A 19,797-nucleotide genomic window follows, 5' to 3' on the forward strand; every position below is an offset into this window, starting at 1 on the left:
AGCTGGCATCGGTACACTGACTTATCTGAAACTGCGGCTCATACACTGTTGTGTAGTTGCGTCATGTGTTGAATGAGTGTTTATGTTGTTTTCCTGCAGCTCTGTCGTGTGCCATTGTTCTTATGGCTATTGTGGTGACATCCATCACTGGAATCTCAACATCAGCTATAGCAACTAATGGTTTTGTGCGCGGAGGTGAGACCGAACAATTACACGTATAACATTCACTTTTCCAATTAGAATGATTCTGAAATTAGATGCTTTGTGCTTGTAAATAAATGTTTGTAGGTGGAGCGTATTACCTGATCTCCAGGAGTTTAGGTCCAGAGTTTGGAGGGTCGATCGGTCTGATTTTTGCCTTCGCTAATGCTGTCGCTGTCGCCATGTATGTCGTGGGTTTTGCAGAAACTGTTGTAGAACTTCTTGATGTGAGTATGAATGCAGGGCCTTTTATGGATGATAGTGACTGACAAACACCCAATTATCCACATACAGTAGATTCATCCATATAAAGGTTTACTATTTCTATACACTGCTGTTGTTATTGTGTTTGTCAGAGTATAGATGCTCTTATGACAGATGAGATTAATGACGTCAGGATTGTCGGCACGCTCACCGTCATTCTACTGTTGGGCATCTCTGTTGCTGGTATGGAGTGGGAGGCAAAGGTCAATATATTCTTCACTCTTGACAAGTTTATATATTCATAATGCTGCTGGTTATTTGTTCAGATGTGTTTGTACTTACAGATATGTTCATGGTCTTCCACAGGCCCAGATTGTGTTATTGGTCATTCTTGTGGCAGCTATTTGCAACTACTTCATTGGCTCGTTCATTCCGGTAGAATCAAAGGAACCCAAAGGCTTCCTTGGCTACAATGGTGACTGTTCTCTTCGGTTTTATTTACAGCCGTCATTGATGATCCTTTAGCAACAGTCCTGAATTTGATAGATATGTCAAACATTGCTTTGCATCAGTGGCATAGCCACAGGTGTGCCAGGGTATGCAAATTCTACCCAAAACATCAGCTTACACACCCAAATGTAATTTACGTTTTTTTTACGCTTAATAATAGTAGGGATGGAAAAATGCATTGATGCGATAATGAAAATTTGATACATTGATTACTGAATTTAAATATCTATTATAATGACTTGACTAATGACAGAAGCTATCTCTGATTACATGCGCACACTCACGACAGACAAGAGAATGATTCTGAGGAAACGTTCACTTTAAACAAAAAACAAAAAATCATGTTACCGAGTTTGGCTTTCTGCGTCAATATTCATGATTATGTGCATCCAGATACGCAAACTAAGTTAATTTGTTTCTTCTTCCCCAATTATGATATGTTTTGCATGTTACAGAATATATGTATAAAGTACTTGGAAAGGAACTGTAACATGCCTTGATGATTGTTCATAACATGTTATCGCCCAAAACCCCTTCAACTCTGTGGACCCGCCTGTGCGGCTAGAAGTGTGCGATACGTTTATGCTTAAATGGAAAAAGTCCCCGGATACATTAGTCACTTACATTAGATATGATACCATTTCAAAGCTTAGAATTCAAACTTTCCAAAGAATAGCATCACTTTTGCATTTATGTTACATAAAAATACAAAATAAAGCCTTTAAAACTTTGCATCGCAAATGACCGCCACCTACAGGTGATGTAGAAATAATGCGCATGAACAGAAAGGTTTTTCATGTAGCACTTAAATAGACAAGTCATTTATCAGCTCAAAGCCTATGTGAATGTGAATGTACAGTTAATTTTGTTGCCCTTACACAACAGCTCGAAATATTATCAAAAGAATCACAAAGTGAAATATGATCTCTGTAAGACAACAAAGACAAACGTCTCATATCTGCTCCGATTACTGCTTCTGTAAGCCCCAAAGGAGCCACAACTTTATTTCAGCATTTACCTCAAAATGAGTTTGTATTCAATATTTACTTGTCTGTGAGCTTGCTTGGTAAAATAATAATATGTCCAAAAATACAAATAAATAAATACATAAATAAATAAATAAATAAATAACTGCAGTCCAGTAGAAAAAGCATGATCAAGTCATTGGCGAAATATGTTATGAACTATTGATAATGATATGTTATATATCAAACTTCATTCTAAGGATCTCAGCTTTCCAATGACCCCTAGATTGAGCTTCTAGTCCATTCAGAGACCGAGATATTTGATGAAACAGTGGGGAACATGCATGCAATTGACTGAATGTCTGCGGTGTGAGTGCTCAACTGCGTTAGAGCGCCACCTACATTTCAGATCTGTATATTGTGATGGAAGGTGATAGAGGAAAAAAAATCCTAGTACTTGCTGCTACCTAGTGTAATGAAATAAGACTTTTAACAGGGAGATTCAAACATTACACAAGAAAATTATCCAAAAAAAAAAAAAAAACAGAACCAGAATTACATGCTTATGAAGTTAGGATAAAAAATAAAAAAAAGAAAGAAAAAACATCATTAGATTATAAACATATACTGTACAGTATTATTAATGCATTTTTGGAATATTTTTTTTTTTATTTGGAAAAATTGAGAGTTCAAGAGGTTAAGTTGTTAATTCGATTAATTCAGAATCTTAAGCATATTTTTGAAAATATTAATGAAATATAGAATTGTGACAGAATTTCAGATTTTTTTTTACTAAGTATTAAGTCTACTATACATTAGCAGGCCTATCGGCTATATTGATAAATGAGTCATTAAGTTGTTCAGTCATTATAACTTAACTCAGAGCTAAAAAACTAGTTGTTAAATGTTGTTAAATGTAGGGTATGCCACTTTATTGTGCTTGTTCTTGCACACCCTATTTTCCCTTGTTACATCCAGAGCCTTGTTTTTGGTTATGCCACTGGTTTAATAATTGTGTTTCTAAACTAATTTACTGAAAAGCATTTTGAATATTAACACTTGTTTCAGGAAAGGGACGTTCATAATGTTTGCGCTTTTCTGTCTCTGTCTCAAAGCTGCTATAATGCTGGAGAACATGGGTCCAGACTTCAGAGATGAAGAAACATTCTTCTCGGTTTTTGCCATCTTCTTCCCGGCTGCCACGGGAATCTTGGCAGGAGCGAATATATCCGGAGATCTGGCGGTGAGAGATTACACACTGTTTCTTTACATGTTAAACATTACATTTATGTCATTACTTGTCAAGACTGTTGATTTATGTCATCACATTTCATAACAAACGATATTGGTCTTACTGGTTTCGCACACATGTCTCTTCAGGATCCACAGCTGGCTATTCCAAAAGGAACTCTACTGGCGATCCTCATAACTGGAGTTGTTTATCTCGCTGTTGCCGTCTCCAGCGGTGATGAAGATGACAGTATTTCAGTGTCTTTTTCATTGTATTTTTCACTCATGGATCAGTGATAAGTTTGAGTTTGCTGTTTTCAGGCTCTTGTATCGTGCGAGATGCTACAGGCGATGATAACGACACGATCGTGGGTTCGCTGGAGAACTGCACAGATGCGGCCTGCACGCTCGGTTACGATTTCTCCATCTGTAAAGAAGGAGGCTGCAAGTATGGACTTCAAAATGACTTCCAGGTACGAGAAAGACATTTTCTCACACTTTTATTGGAAAATATATACTGTACATCAGATGCTATATTTATAATGTTGTTTTTGGTGGCTCAGTACATTTTTTGTACAACAAGAAGCGTGGAAACACGATACCAATTAAACGAAAGATTGTTTAGTTTCGGGTCATGCTGTATCAGAACTGGCCTCTTCAGGATCAGCCAAAGATAATGAAGCAACAAATACCAAAATAACATGTGTTCTGGACTTTACCAGAGAGTTTGCATGGATGGAGCTTTATTCTGTTTTCCTAAAATATTTGGAATAATGTGATGTAAAGGTCATGTGTTTGTTTTGTCAGGTAATGAGTTTGGTGTCTGGTTTCGGGCCGCTCATCACAGCTGGGATCTTCTCTGCAACTCTCTCATCTGCTCTCGCGTCTCTGGTCAGCGCGCCGAAAGTGTTCCAGGTCACTTTTAATCAATATATATCAGTGATAAGCCTATTTGTTTAATGAGCATGCATACATCACCGTTTCAACGATTAAGTCCCGCCCATTTGAGAGCTCGGCCAATCATTACATAAAGAAGCCAGTCTTACAGATATGACAAAAATACTCTGATTGAAAGCCCAATGTCCAGTAAACAATCAAATGCAGATTCAATGCACATAGCTCCCATAGACTCCCAGAGAAGCAGAGCGTCTGGACAGGACCCAGAATGACGTGTTCTGAGCCTCTCGTCCAATCAGCAAAGATCTTTTGCGCTATTGATTTGAATAGTGCAGGTATCTGCCATTCTCTCCCATTTTATGATGCGTTCAAGTCATGTCGGAATGATCGTATTAACGAGTTAAGTGCACATGAATGCCAGCTTCAGTACGACTCTATGGGCCATGCGTCTGCTGTCTTCTATGGACATATTCATGTGGAGAAAAGCAGATTACGTTACTCAAACAGAAGTGCAATGGTGATGTGTGATATTTGACACTTTTTTGATAAAATGTTGAAATACACAAAAAGGCTTTTCATACTGCACTTTACCCCAGGTTATCATCTTTTTTTAAACATTTCACACTTGTCACTTTTAACCCCGGGTTATGAAGCCCTGCTCCGAAGCAGAGTTAGCACCACATTTACAGCGTTAATCATGCATTGTGGTGCCAAAGGTCTACAGTGTGAAATGATGCACTGTTACAGAAAGTTACATTGCCTCAGTGCGTACCTCATTTAATAATCATGCGCTTTGTACAGTTGCAAAAATGTTCACGCACTGTTTACATTCTCCATCTGAGGAAAATCGGTAAAATGATGGAAAACCTGAGAACTGGAGTGATGAAGAGACAGTATTCCAATGCTTTTGTGTGCACCCAAAATGCATATAAGAACTTTACCCCAAGGTTTCCAAATGAACGTGAATAGCCAGGGTTAATAAGTAACCTAGGGTAAAGTAAGAACAGTGTGAAATATTAAACTAGATGACACAGGATTTTGTGTTTCTAGGGTTAATTATGACTCCTAGGTTAACAACTTCAAGTGTGTAAAGCCCTAAATAGTGAAATGTCATTTATACACATTATTTGTACATATGTTAAACTCGTCATTGCTACATTTCTTATGAAATTTTAGGGGAAGCCGTGCTTCTTGTGTAGTCTTAACCATCCTATTCTATTCAAGTAGGGCCGCTTACTTTACTGTTCGCGGTCAGTTTTGACCGGAAACATTACAGTTGTTACTTTATTTATTTTTTTAAGAAATTATAATATTTACATATACATTTCTCAATTTCACCATTCATTTGCATATGCAAATAAGTTAATTTATTATCAAATTTCAAAACTTCACTACAGTAAAATCCTAGTTGAAATAATCATGTATTGGGGGCAGATTGCTGCCATCTGGAGAAAAAAGAATAAGAACATGAAAATCATGTTATAACAATAATAGCCAGTAGATGGCAGTAGTGTTCTAAGCAGACGCCTTCTGTTTAGTGATTATATATTTTATTTTAGAATTTGCATTTGGATATATATTTAGACATTATCAAACTGTTATTTGTCAAATTTTAACGTTTGTGTGTGTGTGAGTGTGTGTGTGTGTGTGACGTGTGTGAGTGATGTGTGTGTGTTTGAGTGTGCGTGTGTGTTTGTGTGTGTTTGAGTGTGCGTGTGTGTGTTTGTGTGTGTGTGAGTGTGTGTGACATGTGTGAGTGATGTGTGTGTGTTTGAGTGTGCGTGTGTGTTTGTGTGTGTTTGAGTGTGCGTATGTGTGTTTGTGTGTGTGTTTGTGTGTGTGTGTGTGTGTGTGTGTGTGTGTGTGTGTGTGTGTCTGTGTGTGAGTGTGTGTGTTGTCTGTGTGTGTGTGTGAGTGTGTGTGTATGTGTGGGCAGGTTTACGAGGACTTTTTTTTAGGTTATAAACTGGTAATTACAAGGGTATTATGCTATAAATGTGGTTTATGAGGACATTTCTAGTGTCACCATAATTCAAATCACTTAATAAACATACTAAACGATGTTTTATTGAAAATGTAAAAATGCAGAAAGTTTTTTGTGAGGGTTAGGTTTAGGGGTAGGGTTAGGGTTAGGGGATAGAATCTATAGTTCATACAGTATAAAAATCATTATGTCTGTGGAGAGTCCTCATAATGATAGCTGCACCAACATGTGTGTGTGTGTGTGTTTGTGTTGTGTGTGCGTGTGCATGTGTGTGTGCGTGCATGTGTGTTCTGCCTTCTGGCTGTGTTAGTCTTACCCATTTATTTCTGTGTGTGTGTGTGTGTGCGTGTGTGTGTGTGTGTGTGCGGGAGTGTGGGTGCTGCATTGTGGGTGTGTCATGACCTCACCCCCACATTTATGTATTCTGCATTGTGGCTGATTTGTACAGATTTTTATTTGACAACATTAAAAAAAATAATTGCTGTGTGTTATAGTGTCAGCAGTGTGTGTATGTGTGTGTGTGTGTGTGTGTGCATGTTTTGCACACATCACGGTCTGACCCCTTTATTTCCGTGTGTGTTTGTTCAGTATTGTGGCTGATTTATAGATTTTATTTGATAAATAAAAAAAAATTGCTCTGTTTTGGTTGGTCAGTTTTGACCACTAAGAGTAAAGATGTGGCTTTTTTATGACCACTTAGACTTCAAATTTTTTAGTGTGTGTTTAGATGGCAAGTGGAGGAAAAGTCACCAAATCATGTACCACTCAGATAAAGGAAACAAGTTTTATTACATCTGAAAAATGTATTTAGGTCAAAAGTGTATATACCAAACAGTATAGGAAGGTTAAAGCATTCGCCACTGGCATACAATATACAGTATATATATATATACAGTACGTATATTTATGTGGTGTGAATTCATAGAGAACTGTAATGTTTGAATTGTTTTGCAGGCTTTATGTAAGGATAACATCTACCCTGGATTAGGTGTGTTTGCAAAAGGATACGGTAAAAACAACGAACCACTGCGAGCGTACGTCCTCACCTTCATCATCGGTCTCGCCTTCATTCTGATTGGTAAATGCCACTTCACTTTACTCTGAAATATATCCTTATGTTTGGCAAAACTGTATTTACTGATATCCAAATCGAACATTTTTGTGACTTTATTGTTTCAGCTGAGCTAAACGTCATCGCTCCGATCATTTCCAACTTCTTCTTGGCCTCTTATGCTTTAATCAATTTCTCTGTTTTTCATGCATCGCTGGCAAACTCTCCAGGCAAGTGTGATGCTGTTATTCTTTCATCTGAAGTCAGCTGACATGAAATAATGGCCTGCGGTTATTCTTCCTTTGAAACTATTTTAAATAGCAGTATGTGTAATTATTATGCATGTAGTTTTTTGTGAGCTCATGTTAATTGACAGACTACAAGTACATAGAAAATTTGTACTTCAAAAATTCATTTGTCACACCGCAGGACAATTAAAATGATCAAGCTCATGGACATGTTATGTGTTAAGTACCCAAATGCTGACATCATGTGCAACTGGCATTTTGAATGTAAACAGGATGGCGTCCAAGTTTTAAATACTACAACAAGTGGGTGTCATTGTTCGGAGCTGTGCTGTGCTGTGTGGTGATGTTTGTGATCAACTGGTGGGCCGCTCTCTTCACCAACGTCATCGTCCTGGCACTGTACATATACGTCAGCTATAAAAAACCAGGTGAAGTCTGTCAGACCTACAGAAAACCGCTTTCAGTTTGCACTTTCATTGATTTAACAACTGCTGTCATTTCAAAATAAGAGTCCCCACTGTATCGTGGGCCTGTTCATTTTCAGAGCTGTATTACGCTTTCTAAAACACTGAAAACTCAATCTTTCTGTTTGTTCTGCAGATGTGAACTGGGGTTCATCGACACAAGCGCTGATGTACAATCAAGCATTGACACACTGTCTGCATCTCACTGGAGTAGAAGACCATATCAAGAACTTCAGGTTATCCACTTCAGTCCAGATCATAGTCTAAGGATTGGTCACTGCACACTTTAATACAGTCACATGTTGCATGTTAATGCAAGTAAGGGCAGTCGACTGATCATTATGGCAAAACACACCTAGACAAATAAATAAAATAAATTGGCTATTGGTCTGAGATTAATTGATTTTATCATGTCAGAAGAAAGAGTGTGGAGTGACCTCAGAATGCCATGATTGACCAATCACAATCAACTATTTCAGAGAAACATTAAAAAATTAAATATATAACAACAATAATGTGCAATTATATGCAGATCCACAAAATCAACATTTACATTATTTGTCAGTAGAATGTTACTCCAGAGTAATAAAGATATACTGTGAAATTTGGCCTCTAGAAAAGGAGATAAAACACATTTTCATTTTGTCTTAAGGCCTCAGTGTCTAGTTATGACGGGTTACCCGGACTCGAGACCAGCACTGTTGTATCTAGTGCACGCGTTCACCAAAAACACGGGCCTGATGGTCTGTGGTCACGTGCGCACAGTATGTAGCACAAATGTATTTCCTTAAACATTGTCTGTATTTCAGATATGGGACACATAACCCCATAATGGCCTTGTTTTCATGTTTTTCAAAGGGTTACCGTAGGCCAAACTATAAGGACATGATGAATGAACAGGTGCGATATCAGCGCTGGCTTCTGAAGGCACGCATGAAGGCCTTCTACACACCTGTGCTTGCTGAAGATCTCCGACAAGGAGCCCAGTACCTGCTACAGGTCAAACTGGACAGGGCAATATGTGACACAATACGCAACATTTGTTAAGAGCAGTTTTATAAAGCAGTTTTTAAAAATTAAGCAGTATAACACCCTGTCTACACCGGACGCGAGCCTCGCTTCAAAAGCAAATCACTCTCATTATAGATTTTATTCACAGCAGTGCCATCTATGATTTTTGACGTGAATGAAAATGAGGCTGTGAGGGATAGACTTACCATCTCTTAAATGACATACATCGTATAAAGCTATAAAAAAAAAATTGATCTACGGAAATTTCTTGGAAAGATATTTTTTCAATGTTTTGTCCATGGAACGATCCAAAAACACTCTGCGTTCACATGTGTGGACGTTGTATTTTGGCTTTGCTATACGCAATGCATAATTTAAATGAATTTAAACTGACTGAATATTGTTCACAAGACTCTACACTGTCATGTACGGGTTAAACTTCTGGCGTACTGAGTCATGTGACACAACAGCATGACGTTGATTTCCGTGAAGCTCTTCTACGGGCGCAGTGCCAACAAAAGTGCTTCTGGTAAGAAACCTCTTTAAGTTTTTTAATTGAAACCTGTTTGGTTGTAAAGAGTCGAGTCTCTAGTTTCATTTGATATGCCACTTTAAAAAATCCATTCATTTTTCATGCGTCAGCGCGCCAATAAACATGATGTCCACATATGTGGAAATTAGCACTGTGTTCCCTCAAAAGTTGAAAAAACATGTTCAACATGAACTCATCTGTGAGTCATTTCATATCATTTTAATATAAATTTAGTTATATTTTATTTTGTTATCTCTGTACAATACGGTTCTATTCATTAACATTAGTAAATGCATTCTTATATATTAACTGTGCATCACATTGAGAATAAATGTATTCATGCAAAGACCAGTGCAGACAGACAGCACACCGGAGGTTAAGTCATTCACTAAATAGGGAGCAAGGGAGCATCCTATAGCTCTCTATGCAGTTAAGTGCATTCACTCCTAAAATCTGATCAAAAGTTCAGTTTCAGGCTGCAGATGATGTTTGGATCACTCAACATGTTTGACAGACATGTGACAATGATAATCAGTACATAGATTCAGAATTTATAATGTATCATTTTATTTTAACATGATTGACAGTGATTGGATGATGCTGGACATTACTTTAAATCTGAATTAATTATTCAGCTTTATAGAAAATCAGCTGTAATGTCTGTAAAACATGAATAATCAACACTCCTGGACACATAATAAACTATTTGATGAAAACAATCTGACTTTCTGTAGCTTGGTATTATTTAAAAACAGTTATTTAAAACATATGTGGACACTATTTACTCATTATTATTTATTTATTTTTTTGCTTGTTTATTAGGTGCTACTTGTTACAAAGCTAAATATAAAATGCACACAGCAGTCCCGCTCTGATCTCAGGAGGATAAACTGCAGTACAGCCCATTGAAGAGACTGTACATCTATCCCTCATAGGCTCCTTGACATTCACATCAAAAATCAAAAATGGCGATGCTGTGAATAAGGTCTATATTCAATGATGCTGTCTACATTGGAAGCGTCTGTTTACATCGGACGGATGTCCCGTTCTGTTGCTAAAGCGCTGCAGAGCTACTCCAGCCACTATATTATCCCGTCTGTTTGAAATAAAATGATTTTACTTCCTAAATATCTTACGTTTGAATCTTTCTGTTATTAATTTTATTTGTTAAATATTTTAATAACTTCTGACCGTTATATCGAAGCCAGTTTGTGATGTTTCTGTTCTCTGGTCTACTCATTTAAATCATCCACATGTATACATAGTTTAAGTTAGGGATAATGTACAGTTAGACAGTTGTTATTGCAAAATAACCCCAGACAGGGTGATCAGGAACCCGACGCGAAGCGAAGGACACTTGTATCACCCTGAAGGGGTTAATTTTGTGACTGAGTGTAGATAATCCTGCTTATTACACGGCTACCTACCAAATAAATAAATAAATGGACATGAAGTATTGATTTGCATTGAAATTATGTTATTATGTGAGAAGAGAGAGACCATGGGGTCTCCAAAAACAGCTGAATTCCACCTCCGGTTTGCGTCAGAGTTCTGATGGTGTTTATTTTGTGAAAATGACCATCTGACTGCTCATTATCAAGCTTATTACACGACTGTTTGCCAAATAAATGGACATTAAACATTGGTTTGAGCTGAATTTTTTTTTCTTAGCTTACTTGTAGAGATCGCAGAGTGATACGAGACGCAGGAAAGATGACTCGCAATACCGGTCTGATATCACTTAATCCCCGGATGTGCGGTTGTTACTGAGAAAAAATAAGACCGCTAGATGGCGTGATCGACCAATTAGAATCGAGTATTGCAGACAGCCACGTAATAAGCAACAATAACATTTTAATAATAATTATATAATAATTAAATGTTTATATCAGTGGATTTCCGTTGACAGTACAGTAAGATATAGGTTATTCACCCACTGAACCGTTGCTGAAGTCTTCTGGAGCTCACAGCTGATTGGTCGGTGCTTTCTGTATGTCATTTTAAATGTTCACTTCAACACGTCCAGTGTAAACAGACTCAAGTCGTTGCAGTGCATCAACAGACACGGTGTGAGGTTGGTTTTCACAGAGCATCAGCATCGGTGCTTCTAAGGATGAAGAGTAAAACTGCAAATTCTGTTGTGAATTTAACAGACCACTGGTTTGGGTCGTCTGAAACCGAACACACTAGTATTTGGCTTTAAGAACAACTGGAGGGACGGTGACATGAAGGATGTGGAAACATTTATCAACACGATCCAGTGAGTCTGACTGCAATACATGTGATAGTTAAATGTGATGTGTGTCTTTCTCCTATCTGAGTTTTACATGCAGAGTCGACTATGAGTCATTGCTAGTTTGGCTTCCTGAAGAGTGTAAACATTGTGACACAGTGACGCTTTCGAAAGGCGAATCTCAATCAGCTCTCTAGTTCAGTAGTCAAGGCACTGATCAGGGAGTCTGTAATTTCTAGGGCTGTTCCAATCGTAAAATCTTTCCAGTGCACTGAAACGTTTGCTTCCTAAAAGTTCCCAGAATGCACCGTTAAAACTAGGGAGCATCGTTGCTCACTGTTGGTGCGTTAAAGTCATGTCGGAATAATCGTAATTACGAGTTAAGTAAACATGAATGCCAAAGTCGTAATTATGATTGGGAAACTCTGGAATTTCATTGAGGCATGTCAATTTAAGTATCGTCATGGAAGCTAATTGTTATTGGTAATAATTCAGTTTTACTTGAGGAGTTTGACTGTGCAGTCTAGTTTATATGCATTTTTTGTGCTGTTAATGAAGAATAATGATAAAACATTTAGCTAGTTTATGCAGCGACAAGCATTTGCAACAAAACTACATTTCCCATCATTATATGTGGCCGCACTAAAATTATAAAATGGATAAAGAGTTAATTACACACCTAATACGTGGCTTTGCACTTTATTTTGTTGCAGTGGTGCTAAAAAGCTTCCTGCCTTCGCTAGCAAGTGAAAAGAAATCTGAAATTAAAAAACGGGTCAGTTCGACTAAAATCACTTGAACACACGTCACATCGTATTTACGATTTACGACCTCAAAAAAAGGAACTTCCCAGGAGGAATAATGTATGATTCCAAACCATTATTTTCTCTATAAAAGAGAATAATCTTTCATCCACAATGTTCATAAAAGAGAAATAATCTTTTCAATATTAGAGTTGTTATAAAAAGATAAAAAATAAACTAATTTGTATATTCATTTCTTAATTTATGTTATGTATCTTTCATTATAACACTGTACGTTTTAACATCTACAATGAAAACACACTATAGTGTAATTTATACAGCGATGTTGCTAATCAATACCAGCTGCGATTAAAAGCGCAACCTCATTATCCTGTTGAAAGTGATTGAGTCTTAAGTGTCACAAAGCTCAGTGGATCAGTACCCTTGCCAGTGCCCGAATCCGTGTTCATGATAGACTGATTCATGACATAGGGAGCTGATTGAGACAAATCCTTTGTTTATTTGAGCATACAGGCTGGCAACACTGACCTTTTCTGTTTGTCCGACCAATGGAATGGAGTGTTTGGGAAGTAAGGGATAATGTACAGTCAGCCGGTTGTTATTGCACAATAAACCCCAACAGGGTGATCAGGACCCCAACATGAAGCGGAGACTCTTGTATCATCCTGAAGGGGTTTAATGAGTGATAACAACTGGCTGACCATACATTATCTCGCTTATAATACGTCTACTAACCAAATAAATAAATTATCAGACAAAAAAATACTGATTTGCATTGAAATGATGTAATTTGAGAAGAAAGAAATAGCTGAACAGCTGGAATTCACCTCTGAGTTTTGTTGGTGTTTATTTTGTGAAAATGACCGTCTGACTCGTCATTATTCAGCTTATTAATTACTTATTACTACTTGCCAAATAAACATATAAATGCACATGAAACATTGATTTGAATTGAAATTATTTTATTAGCTTGTTGAGATTGCAAAGTGATTCGAAAAGCAGAAGAGATGACTCGCAGAACCCGGATGAGCGATCTGACACGTGGATGTGCGGTTGTTACTGAGAAACATCTGACCACTAGATGGCGCCATTGACCAATCAGAATCCAGTATTCCAGAGAGCCGTTTAACAGACCTTTTTAAAATCAGCAGAAATGACGCAGAAATGACACACTTCACATTTAAAAATTGAAATCTGTAAGAAATCATTTTAATTGCTAAACATGGAAACACTCGTGCTGTTTGTGTGTGTTTTAGTGATGCGTTTGATCTTCAGTATGGAGTAGTTCTCTTAAGACTGAAAGAAGGTCTCGATATCTCACACATTCAAGGTCTAGATGCTTTATCAATTCTGATATTGTCTTTAGATGCTACAGTATGTATATGATACAGTCTTTTTATTCAGTGACTTCAACTCAATTGTTCATTCTTCAGATGAATTTCAGTCATCACATGAGAAAGCTCCTGGAATGAAAGATCTCCTGGTGTCCATCAACATCAAAGACTTTGAGAGTGATTCCTCAAAACCTTCATCACAAACCACCAGTTGTCAAAGCAGTCCACTCATCTTCAGAGGTCAGTAACACTTCACAACATCAGAACATGCAGCATGTTTGAATGCGATTCCTCCAAGAGTGCTTTCCAAACCAGGGCATGTTTTGGATATTATAATAATTACAATGATTTGGCTGGCGAAATCAAATTAAGCAATGCACTTTTAATTTACCCACTATGTTTCCCAAAGAGCATGTCATTAGACTAATTTGACGATCCTTTAAGGCTGCACAGTTAATAAAAATAACATCAGAATTGCGATATGAGCATATGTGGTTATTAAACCATAAAAGGCAGTCACCTTTGACTTACTAACCGGGGGTCTAAAGACAAATCATTTTAAGGCATGATTTTCAATGAAACTGCTTAATGAGGATATTTCAGGCATTACAGAGATTATAGCATGATTTTCTGTAAAGCTACTTGTGTGTGTTGTGAAAAGTGCTATGCAAATAAAATTGACTTGACTATGTACAGTATCATTGTATACTGGTGCATATAAATTAAAATGATTAAATATCATTCTTGTGTTCAATTAGTGCAAAACTGTGGGAAAACATACCTTCGCTACTTTTAACTAGATTTTTGCTTCATGCGTTAACATTTTGAATCCACTTGTCTACAATGGCTGTTTGGATGAAATGACGGTTCCTCTGATTAAATAACAAATACTTTGAGGCCACTGCAGAGCAAGTACATAATTACTGACATTAGTGACAGTTATATTAACTCGCTACTTGTAAGCTCAGAGGCAACACAAATCCTCCAGTTCAACATTACATTCATCTTTATCTAGAGCTCAAGTTCATGAAGAATTTCAGTTCTGCTTTTGACACCTCAGATTTGTGTTAATCTGTAAAGCACTTCTCTTCTTCTAAATTTGTCTTCTCTCATGATCCATGTATGATATTCAGATGGTAAGAGCGCTCCTGTACAGCTCAGTCCTGCAGATGAGAAACTTCTGGCCGCTAGTCAACAGTTCAAGAGGAAACAGCACAAAGGAACCATTGATGTCTGGTGGCTGTTTGATGATGGAGGTACAGTGATCATACGGATGTCTCATTAAAAATAGCATTGTCATTGAGATTTTGTAAAGGTGTACTGAATAAAAATGGTGTTTGCTGTGCTGTCACCTAGCATTGTGGATTCAGCATCATGTAAATAAGAACGTTCTCAGTTACTGATGTCATTGTAAAAATGCGCAATTCACAGTCAACCATGATTTATTTATTCAGTGAGTGAAAACGTCCAATTATTAAGATTATTAATGCCGATTATTGAGATAAAGCGAGTAATACTGGTGATACAATCTAAAAGGTGGTACATATGAATGTGCGTCCAGCACCATGTAGAATAAAGCAGCTTTTTTCATCTCATTATTTTAATCAGTTTTTTAAAATACCATTCAAATATTAATATTTCTTTGTTTGCAAACAAATTACTAAGTGCACCTTTAAATGTTTATGTAGTTATAATGGCTTGAAAAAGTCAACATACTGTTATTCTACAAACTTGGTTTAGAGTTTTTTTCCAGAATCCCCAAATCAGGACCAAAATTTCCAATTGTAACTCCTCCAAGAGATTTCAAGCCACATCTGCCAAACTTGGTAGAGACTTTCAGACTGTTCTAATTTACATTGCTGTGACTTTTCTAGCTGATCGACTTTCATTGATGGCTGCCTGTAAAACCTTCAAACTTCACATTTTTAAAACTATTTTAAACTGTCAGTCCAGGTTCTTTTAAGCCAACATCAAAGCTGGTCTTGACACACTGTTCCTATCAAGTTACAAATGAAGTTTTGAATACATTCATGATTTCTGTGTCTGTATGATAATTCTGGAGAGATATTAGCTTTGATAAATGACACTATACCCGTTGTTATAGGCTTAACTCTTTTGATACCGTATTTACTGACCAACAAGAAGAAATGGAGTGATTGTAAGATCCGTGTGTTCATCGGAGGAAAGATAAACAGGATTGATCATGACCGCAGAGCGTGAGTATTATCGTCAATTCATTGACATTCACAAACCTTACTTACACGCTGGATCTAATGTATGTAAAAAAATTAAGAAAATGTTAACGGGGGGGGGGCTGGGGGGGTGAGGGGGGGCCTGGGTAACTCAGCGAGTAAAGATGCTAACTACCACACCTGGTGTCATGAGTTCGAATCCAGGGCGTGCTGAGTGACTCCAGTCAGGTCTCCTAAGCAACCAAATTGGCCCGGTTGCTAGGGAGGGTAGAGTCACATGGGGTAACCTCCTCGTGGTCGCTATAATGTGGTTCTCGCTCTCGGTGGGGCATGTGGTGAGTTGTGCGTGGATGCTGCGGGGAATAGCGTGAAGCCTCCACACATGCTACGTCTCCGCGGTAACGCACTCAAGAAGTCACGTGATAAGATGCGTGGATTGACGGTCTCAGGAGGCAACTGAGATTCGTCCTCCGCCACCCGGATTGAGGTGAGTCACTACGCAACCACGAGGACTTAGAGCGCATTGGAAATTGAGCATTCCAAATTGGGGAGAATAAGGGGAGAAAAAAAGGAAAAAAAAAGAAAATGTTAATAATTTACACAGTGATAATAAACCCAGGTAGATTTAACAAAAAACTAATAAAACTTTTGTTCTTGCACAGCATGGCGGCGTTACTTAGTAAGTTCAGGATTGACTTCTCTGACATCACTGTTCTTGGAGACATCAACATTAAGCCAAAGAAACACAAGTATGTTTATATTCATTAGGAAATGTATAACTATCATGTTCTACTCTGGTGTCCATCAGAAGCAGATATTGTTTGACGTTGTGTTCAGTAAGAAGATGTTTCAGGAGATGATTGAGCCGTATAGACTGAGAGAAGATGACATGGAGCAGGAAGCTGCTGAGAAACTGAAGGCAGAGGAACCCTGGAGGATCACTGATAATGAGCTGGAGCTGTACAGGGCAAAGGTCAGTCGACCTCCTCAACGCACACCTGCATCATATGTCACACTTTGATATTGCTGTGATACGGAGCTTCGCACATCAATTCTATTTCTGCTGAAATTGACAGAATTCCTAAATCACACAAAACAGTTAAGCAGAGCTGATCACAGAAATGATGTTGTGAGAATATCAACATGTAAGTGACATCAGTTATTCCTCTTTTTCTCCCTTTAAATTAGTCGAACCGTCAAATCAGACTGAACGAGCTGTTGAAGGAACACTCGAGTACAGCAAATCTCATCGTCATGTATGTATCATATTTAACACATAAAACTGATACTGTTAACTTGTGTTTGGGTGATTTGATTGGGTTTGATTTCTCCTGTCCGTTCACAGAACGATGCCGCTGGCCAGAAAGGGGACGGTGTCCAGCGCTCTTTATATGTCCTGGTTGGACACGTTATCTAAAGATCTGCCCCCCATTCTTCTCGTCCGAGGAAACCATCAGAGTGTTTTGACCTTCTACTCATAAAGATATGATGATTTATGAAACATACCATTACAATCAGTACATTTGTATATTGACCAGATATGATTGATGTTGCAAATGATCATATTTTAATGTAATGACAGGCCAATAATGATGCTTGAAATATATCTATTGGCCATTTTGCACTAACAGTTCCATGAAAGGCCTTTAATTTAGCTTGTTCTAGAACATTTATATAGCACTCTGAACAGTGGCAGTGTTTGAAATGATCTTCATCAGATCTTCAGACATCTGTCCACAACACTGACAGTCCATGCTACTTTTCTCAGATTTAGTGGAAAACTCTTGGGCTCAACTTGTTTTGGCTCATATGCTGTTGTGCCTATTTAGAGTTTACTAAAAACTAACTAAAAACTGTTTTAGAATCAGTCCTTAATCGGGGAGAAAGTCATGGCTTTGCAAAGGTCTCAGTGCCAACACACTGTCATCAAAACTTAGTTCTAGAAAGAAACATTGACAAATTAATTAAATAAACTGCCTTGATTTTAAATAATATCAGTGACTTGTGTGTTTTTTTGTATTGCCTGGTTTTCTGGAATGGTGCTGTCTGCCAACAGCTACACTGTAAAAACAAAATCTGTTAAAAATTTACAGTAAAATACCATCGACTGTGATTCACAGAAATTCACCATAAAAAATCCAGTGACCATATTTTAGGCATTACGGGATGTCCTTTTGATGGCGGTGTTATTATTACATGATATGAACTGCTTCTGGAGCTATAAACCTCTTTTCACTTTAAAATATATTGTTAATCACTGAAGTAACTACAGAAGGTTATATGATGACTTAAAGTTCATCTAGAGTGACTCTTCCAGGAGTGATAATTACTACACATGTAGAGACAGTGCTCAGTGTCACTCACACAAACATAAAACACCATCAGGGTAACACATGTGACACTAAAATTACACATTAAACATTAAGTAAACTCAAATATAACACAGAACACCCCAATGTACATAACTGATATTAAAAATGAGAAGAAACATAACCACTTAATGAAATGTGGTGGGTCATGCAGGGATTCTGCAAACGCCCGATCATTGTTTTTCACCGTAAATGTTCTCCTACATTTCCCCGTTTGTAACCTGTGCATGCTGTTCCCAAATACACTGTGTGCCCAATTATTGGGCAAGTGAGTATTCTGATCTTATCATTATTTCCATGCACATTTTCCAACTCCAAACCATTTGATTTAATCATTTTCAGGTGGTATGTATTTGTGTAATGAGGGAGGGTGTGGCGAAAGTGACTAACACCTTATATCAAGGTGTGCATAATTATTAGGCAGCTTCGTTTCCTCAGGTAAAATGGGCCAAAAAAGAGATTTAACTGACACTGAAAAGTCAAATATTGTAAAATGCCTTTCAGACGGATGCAACACTCTTGAAATAGCTAAACTATTGAGGCGTGACCATTGGACAGTCAAACATTTTGTTGCGAATAGTCAACTGGGGTGCAAAAAAACGCTTGGAGAAGAAAAGGCGCAAATTAACTGCAAAAGACTTGAAAAGAATTAAACTTGAAGCTACCAGGAACCCATTATCCTCCAATGCCACCATATTCCAGAACTGCAACCTACCTGGAGTGTCCAGAAGTACAAGGTGCCAAGTGCCCAGAAACATGGCCAAGGTCAAGAAGGCTGAAACACGACCACCACTGAATATATTCACAAGTTGAAGCATCAAAACTGGGCAAAGAAATACCTGAAGTCAGATTTTTCAAAGGTTTTATGGACAGATGAAATGAGAGTGACTCTTGATGGACCAGATGGATGGGCCCGTGGCTGGATCAGTAATGGACACAGAGCACCACTTCGAGTCAGGTGCCAGCAAGGTGGAGGAGGGGTACTGGTATGGGCTGCTATCATTAAGGATGAGGTAGCTGGACCATTTCAAGTTGAAGATGGACTGAAACTCAACTCTCAAACCTACTGCCAGTTTCTGGAAAGTACTTTCTTCAAGCAGTGGTACAGGAAGAAGTCCTCAGCATTCAAGAAGGCCATGATCTTTATGCAGGACAATGCTCCATCACATGCATCCAAGTACTCCACTGACTGGCTAGCCAGCAAGAGCCTCAAAGATGCCCAAATAATGACTTGGCCCCTTCCTCACCTGACTTAAATCCTACTGAGAACTTGTGGGCCCTTCTCAAACGTGAGGGAAGACAATACACCTCTTTGAACAGCATTTGGGAGGCTGTGGTTGCTGCTTCAGTGAAAGTTGATCGTGAACAGATCAAGAAACTGACAGACTCCGTGGATGGAAAGCTCATGGCAGTTATTGAAAAGAAGGGTGGCTATATTGGTCACTGAATATTTCTGAAAGGCCAAAAATTTTATTTAATTGTCATTTTGTTTTACTTATTTGTTGCACCTACTCTAAAAATTGAGAATAAACAATTGAGTTGGGAGAAATTATTTCTGTAATTTAGTTTTCTAATAATTGTGCACACTTATATATTCCCCTGAGAAAG

General features: G+C 37.9%; 1 protein-coding gene across 1 annotated transcript in view; it reads left to right on the plus strand.

The window, feature by feature from the left end:
- Positions 1-17,812, plus strand: part of slc12a2l (solute carrier family 12 member 2-like) — a 22,722-nt gene extending 4,910 nt beyond the window's left edge. The window contains exons 3-26 of the mRNA XM_051668472.1: positions 1-11; positions 100-195; positions 289-428; positions 558-668; positions 772-880; positions 2,996-3,123; positions 3,261-3,345; positions 3,432-3,583; positions 3,918-4,025; positions 6,946-7,069; positions 7,171-7,272; positions 7,563-7,718; positions 7,891-7,990; positions 8,407-8,518; positions 8,613-8,753; positions 11,451-11,557; positions 13,551-13,624; positions 13,728-13,868; positions 14,762-14,884; positions 15,733-15,844; positions 16,483-16,569; positions 16,658-16,793; positions 17,009-17,076; positions 17,166-17,812. The exon at positions 1-11 is cut by the window's left edge and continues 65 nt beyond it. Of these exons, the coding sequence (XP_051524432.1) occupies positions 1-11; positions 100-195; positions 289-428; positions 558-668; positions 772-880; positions 2,996-3,123; positions 3,261-3,345; positions 3,432-3,583; positions 3,918-4,025; positions 6,946-7,069; positions 7,171-7,272; positions 7,563-7,718; positions 7,891-7,990; positions 8,407-8,518; positions 8,613-8,753; positions 11,451-11,557; positions 13,551-13,624; positions 13,728-13,868; positions 14,762-14,884; positions 15,733-15,844; positions 16,483-16,569; positions 16,658-16,793; positions 17,009-17,076; positions 17,166-17,301 (2,659 nt within the window). The 3' untranslated portion in view covers positions 17,302-17,812. The remainder of the gene's footprint in view (positions 12-99; positions 196-288; positions 429-557; positions 669-771; positions 881-2,995; positions 3,124-3,260; positions 3,346-3,431; positions 3,584-3,917; positions 4,026-6,945; positions 7,070-7,170; positions 7,273-7,562; positions 7,719-7,890; positions 7,991-8,406; positions 8,519-8,612; positions 8,754-11,450; positions 11,558-13,550; positions 13,625-13,727; positions 13,869-14,761; positions 14,885-15,732; positions 15,845-16,482; positions 16,570-16,657; positions 16,794-17,008; positions 17,077-17,165) is intronic.
- Positions 17,813-19,797: the final 1,985 nt, after the last annotated feature.

Source organism: Myxocyprinus asiaticus, chromosome 33 (assembly GCF_019703515.2).
Source record: "Myxocyprinus asiaticus isolate MX2 ecotype Aquarium Trade chromosome 33, UBuf_Myxa_2, whole genome shotgun sequence".
In the NCBI taxonomy this organism is placed as follows: Eukaryota; Metazoa; Chordata; class Actinopteri; order Cypriniformes; family Catostomidae; genus Myxocyprinus; species Myxocyprinus asiaticus.